Here is a 12,851-nt window from a genome sequence, read left to right on the forward strand (position 1 = left end):
ACCGAGCTAGCCAGGCTCGGTAGGACTCCTTCTTCAGCTTGACGGCATCCCTTACTTCCGGTGTCCACCACCTGGTTCGGGGATTGCCGCCGCGACAGGCGCCGGAGACCTTTACGGCCGCAGCTCCGGACGGCCGCGTCAACAATGGAAGTGGAGAACATGGTCCATTCGGACTCAATGTCTCCGGCCTCCCTCGGAATCCGGTCAAAGCTCTCCCGGAGGTGGGAGTTGAAGACCTCCCTGACAGGGGAATCTGCCAGACGTTCCCAGCAGACCCTCACGATACGCTTGGGTCTTCCAGGTCTGACCAGCTTCCTCCCCTGCCAGCGGATCCAACTCACCACCAGGTGGTGATCAGTTGACAGCTCAGCCCCTCTCTTCACCAAGTCCAAGACATACGGCCGGAGGTCAGATGAAACGACAACAAAGTTGATCATTGACCTCCGGCCTAGGGTGTCCTGGTGCCACGTGCACTGATGGACACCCTTATGCTCGAACATGGTGTTCGTTATGGACAGACTGTGGCTAGCACAGAAGTCCAATAACAGAACACCGCTCGGGTTCAGATCGGGGAGGCCGTTCCTCCCAATCACACCTCTCCAGGTAACACTGTCGCTGCCCACGTGAGCGTTGAAGTCCCCCAACAGAACGATGGAGTCCCCAGTTGGGGCACTTTCCAGCACCCCTCCCCCTCCAGGAAGGCCGGGTACTCTGCACTGCCGTTCGGCCCGTAGGCCGAAACGACAGTGAGAGACCTATCCCCGACCCGAAGGCGCAGGGAAGCGACCCTCTCGTTAAGTGGGGAGAACTCCAACACATGGCGGGTGAGCTGGGGAGCTATGAGCAAGCCCACACCAGCTTGCCGCCTCTCACCATGGGCAACTCCAGAGTGGAAGAGAGTCCAACCTCTCTCAAGGAGTTGGGTTCCAGAGCCCAGGCTGTGCGTGGAGGTGAGCCCGACTATCTCTAGTCGATACCTCTCAGCCTCCCGCACAAGCTCAGGCTCCTTCCCCCCCAGCGAGGTGACATTCCATGTCCCTAAAGCCAGAGTCGTCATCCGGGGATTGGGTCGCCGGGGCCCCCGCCCACGGCTGCCACCCAAATCACACGGCACCTTCCCCTTATGAACCCTCCCGCGGGTGGTGGGCCTACGGGAGGGCGGGCCCACGTCGCTCGTTCGGACCCAGCCACCAGACGCTCGCCTGCGAGCCCCGACCCCAGGCCTGGCTCCAGGGTGGGGCCCCGGTAACGCCAGTCCGGGCGACGTAAACTTCTTGCTCTTGTCTTCTTCATAAGGGGCTTTGATGGGTCATATTCGGGTTTTTAAAAACCGGAATATGAGCAAATTCGGGTTATTCAAAGGGGTTATTGGTGTTTACATGGCCGTGCAAAACCGGGTTATTGCTAATATTCGGGTTTTAAAAGGGTTATTGACTGCATGTAAACGCAGTCACTGATTCAGCCTGACGCACGCCTGACTCAACCTTTTAACGCTGTCGTCCTACCATATAAAATAAAGCCACCATCTGTAGTAATAGCACTGCTGGCCACACGGGGCTGCTGTGTGACAATACTGTGTTGCTGACAGTCTTGTTATACTACTTTCTCCCACTAGAGGTGCTCTACGCTGTGTCTTACTCCTGACAAATGGACTCCCTTGTTATGTCTGGTTTTTTCTATATCTGAACATCTGTGTCCTTGAAATTAAAGAAATATCATGAAGATTTTGTAATAAATGTTTGTCCATCATAACCCAGCAGAATTACTTTAAATAGCTGTCAAGCACGGACAGACTCACTTTCACCAGCAGACTACAGGTCATTAGAACAAACTAGAAGCTGTAAATAAAGAGACGTGTTATTCTAAATGGCATACACTGAGCAGATGTGTTTTATTGTTGAAAGACTATCTGTGTCTGGTTTTGAATGTTTGTTTTGGAGAAGCAGTGGTGAAGTTAGTTTCAGGTTGGATATCTGGCACTTTGGATCAATGAATCAAAGTCAGGAAACGTAAGCAGAACAAATGTGTGTGTAAACTGTTCACAAAAGTCCACGTCTGTTTGAGAATTCAGGACAACGTTAACGCATCTGAATTTTTAGGTACCAACAAAATCTACCTCCACCTGTCACCACACGAGAGCTTGTGGAAATGAGTCTAAATAAATATTGGTTGGTTTGTTTATTATAGTCTGTTAATTTCACAGTATGCTGATACATTTGAAACATGTGTTTAGGACATGGCATGAATTAGAGATATTACACTTTTAGCTTAATTAATGGGAATTTTACACATTTAAGCTTCAGATCATTTTTTTTTATTTCACTGGGTTGATTGAATCAGCACAAAGGACTATTGTTGACATTAAAATATCAGTTTTAATTATATTTGAAGGAATGTTTGCTCACTTTTAGGAAGCATCATGTAGCTACAGCAAACTTCTGTATCTATAAGGCAAACTGGACAGGTGTGACGTCAACCATGTTTTCTTTGGAGTGCTTTAGAAGCCTCTTTTTCATCGTCATGTTACGAATCGATGTAACGAGCAGGATCACCTTAGTTTTTTATCTTTGCAGACTTAGCCTATGCTAAACGAAGATGTTAATTGATATTACTTTACAATATTTCTGATTAAATCTGTCCAAACGCCCTCGTTTGAGTCTTGCAACCAAAATAACATCTGTAATGGGAGCTGCCAGAGTTTAAATGAAGCCAAACAGAGCTCTGAAGGAGCTACATTAGTCATTAGACTGATTTATTGGAGCAAAAAAAGAAGGAAATGAAATTCCATAATTATTTTTTAATTTGTGTTTAAAGTAATACACCAGCTGGCAGAATACAAAATAATATAACACATAATACATCAAATATAAGCTTACCTTAGAGTTTGCTGTTGACTCTTGTGGGGGCCTGTTGCTGTCTCCATAACGGCTGAAAACAAGGTCTCTCCAATTATAAAGACAATTCTGTTATCAATTCTGTTAAAGAGTATCGTTGATATGGATAAACGTTTTTGTTTCCATCAAACTTTTATCTAACAATTTGCTTCACCCCTTGACTACTACACATACATTGTTGGACAGAAGACACAGGATTGCCCGCAATAGTCACCTCTTTCCTGTTCTGTCATGCCCGTAGCTTACTAATATAATTAAGAGGAGAAATATCATAACATCAAATACTTTTTCTTTGCTCTGCTTCAGTTGAAATTACCTCTAGTGCTGTTTCTGATTTTCCTGTTTCTTTATGTGTGCCATGTCCGTAGGCAGACTTGCAGGTTGAAGATTCACCTTTCGACCAACTTAAATGGAGGTTTCTGGGCGGATATTCATGCCAGTGAATGTGCAGCATTAAGATACACATGTCTTTATACTTTAAAAGGTGTTCCTTCAATTTGCACTGGCTGGGGAAAATTCCACAGGGGTACCCCAGGGCTCAGTACTTGAGCCATCATCTTTGCCATATACACCACCTCTGGGCCAGATAATTCACTCACACGGCTTCTCATATCACTGCTATGCAGATGATACACAACTCTACCCAACAGACGACCCCCTCCAATACAGTCAAGATTAATAAGAAAGGAGCATAATTAGATCTGCCCATAGCTAAAAAAAAAACTAAACTTTTGTTTTAAATTTAGTGTTTTTCTTCTTCAGAAGTTTGAAAACTTGAAGAAAAAGACTTAAAATCAAACAAAGGTGTGTAGCTCCAAGCAGAAAGCTGACGTCACCACCGGTCCATCATGAGTTCTTCAGACCGGCCCGGACCATCCTCATCTCTGCAGTTAAATAAATTGATTTGTATTATAAAATAACTAGCAAGCCTGTGTACTCGGTGAAAGTTCTTCTGTGACTGGTTTTGTGATTTTTCCAACAAGCAGCTGTTCTTTTCTCTGACAGGAACCACTTTAATCAGAGAGTATTTTACAAGAACTGGACCAGTCCAGGCAACGTTCTCCCCTGGTCATAGTCTTCAACCACCAGTTAATCACTGGAACGTTTACCTCTACATCTACTAGGAAGCTAAATAAACACATAACTTCAATTCGTGAATAAAGGTTAATTTTAATATAGTAAAAATCATCATATATGGCACATTATGGTAGCAAAAATAAACAGCATCAGACATAGAGTATTATATGAAAAAAAAGAAAAAAAAAATTATATTTACACGTTACATCTCACGCTTCAAGATTCAGACCAGTCTCCTTTCCGTCACATCGAGCAGACATGTGATACTACAACGTGATCGGATTCACAACCAGAACACAGTGTTTCTGTGTTAGTTTATTTATCTAAATTAAAGATGTCACGAATCAAAGTCATCTCTGACAGTAGGATGTGTTTGCTGCTTCTAGGAAAGGCTCAGATCAATCAGGTTTAGTGATTTCGCTTTGGTTGGTCGTCTTCTTCGAATCACAAATGTTTGTTTTTACACTTTACGTCACTGTTAAGTATTATTTAACGTATAAAAACATGTGACCTTTGACTGGCTGTGTTATGGCCCAGCTGCCATTTGACAGCATGATGATGTAAATACGGTTGTAGCTTTTTCAGAAATAAGATAATTAATGAATTAACAATTAAAAAATAATAATCACAAAAAAGTCAAAATTCACCCTATTTTATCTACTGTTAACACTTAGATCAATTAATAAATGTACATTACAGAACAACAAAATAAACCACAGTGATCAATTGACATTGATCAATACAATAGTTAGACTTTAAGACAAGGCTACCAATCACATACTGAAGCACTGCAGGGGTCACGTCGTTCACCTGATCAGGTCACTGGAACTGCATGAAAAGCTCAGAAACTTGATTTCTTTTTATTGAAAGCAGAGCCAGAGTTGCTTTCAGCAAAGTGATGGAAACTCTTCAGCAGAACAAATGATTCAGTATGTGGTTTGTACCATCATTATAAAGCATCTTAATTTATTGTAGCATTTCATATACTAAGGACTTTCTGTTCGGTATTATTATTATTATATACTATTATATTCTAAGGACTATAAACAACAATACAGTCCTTAGATGCCCTGAAGTAATCCAGCCCAACAGTGGGATGAAAATACACTCAAATACAACTGCAATTGACTGAGTTTGCTTTTTACTTCAGGAAAAAAACAAAAAACACACATTTATCCTGACACCCCTGACTATGTGAAAGCAGACTCAGTTAACCGCAGCGTATTTGAGAGGGTCAAAGGTCGGCCGTATCCGTAGCTGAATTTACACATGCATCTTAAATCTGAAGTCTGGAACAAACAAACGTCCCTCTCACGCCGTCTTCTTGCGTAGAACGAAGTAAGTGATGGAGGAGAAGAACGTGAGGCCGAAGGCGATCCACGCCAGGATGTAGCTGTGGCCGTAGTTGCCCGTACTCTCATCCTTGTGGAAGCGGTCGGTGTAGATGGAGGCTGCAATCATGATGCATAGGCCTGGGGGATGAGAGAGAGAGGAGGGGAATCATTAACCGTGAAGAGGAAAGTCAGGAAAAGCAGAGGTGTCAAGTAACAAAGTACAAATACTTCGTTACCTTACTTAAGTAGAAATTTTGGTTATCTATACTTCACTGGAATAATTATTTTTCAGACGACTTTTTACTTTTACTCCATAGATTTTCACGCAATTATCTGTACTTTTTACTCCTTACATTTTAAAAACAGCCTCGTTAATCTATTTCATTTTGGCCTTTAAAAAAAAACTATCCAGTTAAATTGCTCCATCCGGATAGAGTGAATTTGGTTGTGGTTGTTTCAGATGTTCTTGTCCAGTTTTGTTCTTACATCCGTTCCCTCAGATTCCTGCAACTAAACTTGGATGTACATTCCAATAAAGGTTAGGATAAATGATAACATGCCTCTGAAGTTTGACTTTTTGCACCATTACAATACTTATAGGCAACTAGTCATCATATCTCCTGCTCTCTGAAACACATGTTAATGCTCAATAGTACACATATATGGTTCTTTAATATATTTGCATTATACTAAGATGCATTTATTTTCAATGGCTTTTGTCCTTAATGGCTTTTTTCCCCCTTACATTACTTTTACTTTTATACTTTAAGTAGTTTTGAAACCAGTACTTTTATACTTTTACTTGAGTAAAAAACTTTGATACTTCAACTTCTACAGGAGTATTTTTAAACTCTAGTATCTATACTTCTACCTGAGTAATGAATGTGAATACTGAAGACACCACTGAGTAAAAGACACGCTGAGGCGGGGCAACGTCATCAGAGACACTTACAGGCGAGGGACTGGATGACCCCGGAGATGACGAACCTCTGGCCCTTGGGGAGGGTGAAGAGCTGAGCCGCAAACACAAAGATTGCGATGATGGAGAATATACACGCGAGCACAGAGCTGGCCTGCACTGCCTGGAGGTAATCTGCAGGGGGCGCCAGAGAGACAGAGGAGAAAGCTGGGTGAAAGGTGAACGGAGGAATCCAGGTGCCAAACATTTACATTATAAACTTTATTTAGCAGAAGGTTTGGTTCCAAGGAGACTCTGGGTGTTCCACCCCCCACAGAAATGCAGTCAAAACATGTGGAGACTAAAAACAGAGCGAGTCCCAGAGTTGGTGTGAGTTTAGCATCATGGGAACACTCCCAGTTAAGAGCAGCTCTGCAGCAGCAGTAAATCTTTCAAAACTTGTGTAACGCTACATGCCAGGAAGTTTGACTCCAAGCATCTCAATTATTTTCCATCTTAAAACCTGCAGATTGTCCTGGTATAAAAACAGCTGAGTTGTTGTTTGAGCTGAAGGTTCAGGATTGTAAAAACTGTTCATGAGGTGGATGCGGGTCATTACTTTTGTAGTATGTGAAAACATTTTGACCTTCATCTGTGATGTTTGGTTGCAGTCAAGTTGAATCCGGACAAAACACTCTCACAGTTCTTCAGAAACAACTGTCATTTTGGTTTTGTTTGGTTGAAACTTAAAGATTGAAGTTTTCATTGAACAACAGTTCATGTTAGACATGTAATAAATGTGTTGGTTTACTGGGAAATAATAATAATAATAAATAAAAAAAAATAAAAAGTTACTTTTTTAATGGAGAAACAACTTTTAAGTGGCTGCCATCCTCCTGCAGGATGTGTCTTACCTTGTGGATAGTGGGAGCCAGTGGGCAGGTCAGTGTAATTCCACTTCCCGTTGACCAGGATCCACCGAGCCCAGACGTCAGTGGTCATGTCCGCGGTCACCCACCAGGCCTGAAGGGAGGGCAGAGAATGAATGAGTGCACGTGGGAACCTCTCAGATTCAGGTCAACATGTGCTCCGTGTGGGGCGACGACTTTATGATCGGCACGACTGTCAAACAGAAATCTCAAGTATGCGGCCCGCTCGTGGAAAAAGAGTGAAGGATCTCGAGTGAGTTACGGTCCTGACTGGATGTCAAAACCCATCTCTCTAATCAGGCGCCAAACGGACGATGCTGCTGGAGCGGCGGCGCTTTTACACGGCTGTGTAGGAATAAACATCCGTTATTATATCACTTACATTGTCAATTGTAGCCACCAGGAGGAGGATGATGGCAAGAATGTGGAGGACGAAGATGGCAGCGAGGAGGATCAGCATGATGACTGCGCTGGAAGGAGAAGAAAGGAAAACGTGGGTTCATTTCCACATGTGATCACTTTTGAATAACAGCTAACTAAAACAGAACTGGGCTTGGCCTCCGACGGGCATTAACATCCTCACACACACACACTCATTCAAAGCAGCAAATCATGGACCAAACTTGGCACCCACTCAAGGTGTGGCTTGTGCTGCCGACACACTCCTGTGTGAAACGCCTGCGAGCAGCAGCCGGGACATTGTCTTCAGTCAGGAGTCAGGGGGAGGCCCACACAGAGGTGCACATGGATTATTGTGCAGAAAGAGGTGAGCAAACAGGCTGGTCGGGGGAAAGCAGGTACCGGCGGCAGGGAGGGCGAGAGACAAGTGAGCAGTGAAGAGCATGACAGCTAGATGGGTTTGGGCTTGTCGGGCTTGAAGGAAAGCTGCCACTCCCTGAAATAACCGTAGCCGATCCGCGCCTGTCACTCACCTGCCGCCCTGTCTCACACCGTTACCCCCCAACGCCGGCTCTGGAAAGTCTCTCCTGAATTTTATCAGTGAATCAGCAGCAGAAACAAATCAACTGTGTTTGATTTGATGTGGTATCAAGATCAGAGGTGAAGGGGAAGCCGGAATGTGCCGCTTCCCTCCCCGGTTATAGGAGTGGTCAAGGGTTGGGTCCACACACACTCACACACACATTCTCAGCAGCTCCATGTCAATCACACCCATCTACAACCAGACAGACGGGGGAACCAGCGCTGATATACATGTTAAGGCACATCTGCCTCGATCAGTCTGTATCAAGATGCTCTCAACTTCTCTCCCACCACGAGGACAAAAGTTTAACTGGCACTTTCATTCACAGTTGTGATCAAAAGTCTTCCCAAACTCATCCAGGCCTCTTGCAGGGCCGTGCACATCTAACTTTGTATATTTTACATGAAGAACAGACTAGAATCAATGTGGTTGTAGCAAAGTTGGACGATGTTTAATAAAAAAATGTTGCTATTTCACCTGCACATCTGGAAACAACCTGTTCTCCCATCTACTGTAACTGGGAGGGAAAAGGAACCTCGCGAGCAGGTGACTTTACACAGTTTTTCTTTGTTATCCGTTATCTTATGTTAACTTGAATAAGATTTTTTTTTTAAATATTAAAAACCATACATTGCAGATAATAATAGTGTAAAACTTCAGGACCAGCGACAGGAGCGCTGGAAAGAGCTGATATCAGGGGCAAAGGAAGGATCTTTGACTTACTGTTAGACGTCTGTGTGTCTCTTCAAGTCCAACTTCTGCTCTCAGTGATACTGATTTCAGGCTTGGAGTCTAAATGCACAAACACAAGAAATAACCCATCCGCCCACTTTTGGCCCGCCCTCTTTTCTAAGGCCACACCCCAGACAAGCCTCTCGCTTGCACGATCATATAATCTCTGCCTTTCCTCCTCCTCTACGCCGTCCCACCCTCTTCTACACACAAAAGCTCAAACAGACACATTTTCTCTATTTTTTCTCTCTCTATCCCCGTCCTCCAGCTGATGAGGCTCGTTCTCTATTGGAGGGCAGCGGATGACTCAGAGATGTCTGCGAGGGGAAACCCTAAACACTGGACTTTGTTGAAGCTAATCAAACACATGCTGCCATGGCAACAGACTGTAGCCGTCCTAATCGCCGATCACGCCGCCGTTGCCGTGTGTGACATGAATATACAAAACAATCACACTCCAGCGTCTGCGTAGCCACACAATCAACCAGCTAGTCTCTTCCTGATTGCCACCCTCTGCCTTTTCCCGCCTTTGTTGCAGAGCGGGATGCTTCAGGATGAAGGAATGTCGTTGGTTGCACTCAAGGAACAAGAAGGTGGGGGCACATGGGTGCCAGATAAAACAAGGAACGTGATCAGAGCAGTTCTGTTAATTATGTGTCATATCGGGTTGAGAAGACCCAAACGAGTCCAGTGAGTCCAGTGAGTCAAAGTTACTCACTTCTGGAACAAATCTCATCTTTCAACTATTTCCCAACAATATGACACGAAACCTAAATATTTAACTGTTGTTCACAGTCCTCAAAAAGTTGTGGTTGAAAACCGATCAGATCAATCAGACATGACTAAGAAATTATAAAGAGCCCCTGCTCCTGTGAGCTGGATGAACAGCCAGTGGCGTCAATTCACTCAAAGCTAAGGAATGCAAGGTTACAAGTCTCAGAACTTAACTACAGTATCAATCAACATGCCCAGTATACTCATCACAGAAGTCTGCTATGTAGCTTATCTGTGTGGTCAAGAAAATTTGAACTTTTTCAAATGCAGCCTCACTCACATCCTGCTAACTATGAACACTACACTTAAGGCTGATTTATGGTTCCGCGTTACACCAACGAAGGGCCTACGGCGTAGGCTACGCCATCGATTTAACGCAGAACCATAATTCAGGCTTTGTGTGCTGATTACGCAATACACATCCGTTTTCTGAACCACGGACAGCAAGCGGCAGAGTTACAGAGCAGAAAAAGCGTATCTTACAAACGCCATTTAACTCATTCGGTTCACTTCATTCACTATGTCAGTGCAACAATATCACGTGGACATCCCAGTTTAATTTAAAACAGTTAAAATCCAAATGCAAAAAGGAGAGGGAGGGAGCAGAAGAGAGAAAGAGAGTAAAAAAAGTAAAATATTTCCCTTAAACAGATTTATAAGAGGGTAGGGTGATTTGATATCTTACCTTAAGATGAACTTGCATAATTAATCCATCAGTGGCTACAGCCTCATTAAAAGCCTGACTGGGGCAACATTGGACCATCACTTGCCTTCTTTCTTTGAAAAACAATTGCGGGGTTGCCTGCTTTCTTTTCATTTTTGTAAGTTTTGTAAGTTTGTAAGTTAGTAACACTGCAGAGCGCGCTAAAAACGAGATTGATAGCGACCACTGTCGTCAGGGACGCTGGGACATTTCAAGATATGAGGGGGGGAATACAAGTGTTGGGAAAGATATTACCTAGTGAAATCCATCATGTTCTTCTGACTTGCATTTGTTTTATAGGTATTAAATAATAGAATAATCAATACAAATAGACACAGAGTAATTCCATAAATGTATTTAAAAAACAAACATTTACATTTTCCCCTGAAGCCGAGGTGTGGCGGCTGCCATACCTTGCCATACCCAATTGACGCCCCTGTGAACAGCAGGGGTTTACAGGAAGAGCTTTCAGGGGCTCTTGATCAGGTGATCAGATGTTCAAGAGGAATGCTGTGCACTTGAAGCATTTCATGTCTGAGCCGGTCTCTTGAAGTCGCTCTGCAGCATTTGCAATAGGGTGGGGGGGTCGTTTCAGTTCAAGCATTGTCCTCAAGCCTGTAACTGTTAATCGCGGGTTTTTCTGCTCCTGACCGACAACTCTGAGCTGTTCCTCCTTATTCCTCCTGGAAGAGTTTCCAAGCTGCTGAACTGTCACCATCACGGGACGGTTTGCCAAACTGTGGACTGATGGACCCGTGAAAGGTCAGAGATCACCTCGGATCCCTTTCTAGTCTTTTCCATCACATGTCCTCTGAAGTCTGCTTCACGTCTTATGAGCATATGTCTAACCACTCCTCCAGACTGGACTCAGTGTGCAAACTAAAGGACTCTAATTACTCTGTAATTTTCCTCCAGCAATGTAAATGTTCACTTATGTGCTGAAGGGGGTCCATGTGTCCACAGCTGGTGTTTACACCCGGGTGGATGGTTAAATGTAAAATCTAAAAAGGTAGTTGAACTGTTGGTTAAGTTTAAAACTGCTGCTTGTGTTATGTGAACGTTGTAAGAGGTGGAAAGTAGATTTCAGGCGTAAAATCAGATCTGAAGAATCACCATGGTTTCATCCCTTTGTTACAACGATAATGGACAAAAATATATACAGGACTGTCTCAGAAAATTAGAATATTGTGATAAAGTCCTTTATTTTCTGTAATGCAAAAATGTCATACATTCTGGATTCATTACAAATCAACTGAAATATTGCAAGCCTTTTATTATTTTAATGTTGCTGATCATGGCTTACAGCTTAAGAAAACTCAAATATCCTATCTCAAAAAATTAGAATATTCTGGGAGTCTTAATCTTAAACTGTAAGCCATAATCAGAAATATTAAAATAATAAAAAGCTTGCAATATTTCAGTTGATTTGTAATGAATCCAGAATGTATGACATTTTTGTCTTTTTAATTGCATTACAGAAAATAAATAAATTATCACAATATTCTAATTTTCTGAGACAGTCCTGTAGAGGATGTGGTTAAAATGAAGAATTTCAAGACATTACTAAGTGAAGTGAAGCAGATGAAATGATATTGCTGCAGATGTTGAGCATAACATTTACTCTGTGGGTCAGGGAGGACTGGGTGAGTCCCTGGCAGCGGTGACTCTGCAGGGTAATAACAGGCCTGGCAGGTAAACATCTGACCGCTGCAGAGCTGTCAGGGCCACCTGTGCAGATTCACATGTTAATGAGGTTGTCAGGTTAAACACCTGCAAGCAGAAACACTAAAAACACCGTTATCTGGTATTTAAGAATGAGCAGAAACTCGGAGAAGAATGACAAAACCGCTTGTTTTAAATTGTCTGTATTTCAGGCACCACACCTTCAACACGTCTGTCGACATCCCGCCTGAAATTCCTCAGGGAAGGAATTTCAGTCCCTTGAAATCTCCTGATCTCCTCAAAATCCTTGATATGATATATGGAGCCAAGACCAAATCTATGATAAAAAGAAACGCCCAAACTGGCTGGCACCACCCTGGGAGTTGTTCCCACATCAGTCACTTCACTTTTCACACCCTGAGTGACAATATTTAACAATAATGAAAACCAAATAAGTGCGATGTGACCACAATTACATGCGGGACAGGATCTGAGACGTCGGGAAACAGAAACCCAAACGATGAAGTCAGGCAGAGGAAAAAACAGAGGTGGAACCAGAATGTGGTTAGACAGGCTTGTGTTCTGGGTGTGTGGACCTCACCTTGCAGGTGAGCTAAACTAAACCTCCCAACGCTCCATTCAGTGAGACGGCACTCCCTTCTGCTCAATAAACACAGTACTGGGTAAAAAAAAGAAAGAAAAAGCACTGATAGCGATACAGTGGAATGTACGGAAGACTATTAGGGCCAGGCAGGAGAAAAATAAAAATAATATTTTATAGGAGGAAGATTTTTTTTTTCATTATGCACTTTGAGAAAAAAGTCGAAATGTCGAGATTAATGTTGAAGTACAATTTCGAGAAAAAA

At 43.1% G+C, this 12,851-nt stretch overlaps 1 protein-coding gene across 1 annotated transcript; it reads right to left on the minus strand.

Annotated features, from left to right (window-relative positions):
- Positions 1–4,044: 4,044 nt before the first annotated feature.
- Positions 4,045–8,983, minus strand: LOC133422333 (epithelial membrane protein 2-like). The gene is made up of 5 exons (XM_061712289.1): positions 8,838–8,983; positions 7,515–7,602; positions 7,118–7,226; positions 6,258–6,398; positions 4,045–5,443 (listed from the first exon to the last, which is right to left on the minus strand). The coding sequence occupies exons 2-5, from the start codon at positions 7,590–7,592 to the stop codon at positions 5,283–5,285; spliced, it is 489 nt and encodes a 162-aa protein (XP_061568273.1). The 5' UTR covers positions 7,593–7,602; positions 8,838–8,983; the 3' UTR covers positions 4,045–5,282.
- Positions 8,984–12,851: the final 3,868 nt, after the last annotated feature.

The sequence above is a fragment of the Cololabis saira genome, chromosome 21, assembly GCF_033807715.1.
Source record: "Cololabis saira isolate AMF1-May2022 chromosome 21, fColSai1.1, whole genome shotgun sequence".
Taxonomy (NCBI): domain Eukaryota; kingdom Metazoa; phylum Chordata; class Actinopteri; order Beloniformes; family Belonidae; genus Cololabis; species Cololabis saira.

Bases quoted from the DNA above. Each gene is read 5' to 3' on its own strand.
- LOC133422333 (XM_061712289.1), bottom strand. From the start codon at position 7,592: ATGCTGATCCTCCTCGCTGCCATCTTCGTCCTCCACATTCTTGCCATC. The intron at 7,227-7,514 runs GTAAGTGATATA...CCCTCCCTTCAG, and splicing joins TGGTGGCTACAATTGACAAT to GCCTGGTGGGTGACCGCGGA. The intron at 5,444-6,257 runs GTAAGTGTCTCT...CTCATCCCCCAG, and splicing joins GGTCATCCAGTCCCTCGCCT to GCCTATGCATCATGATTGCA.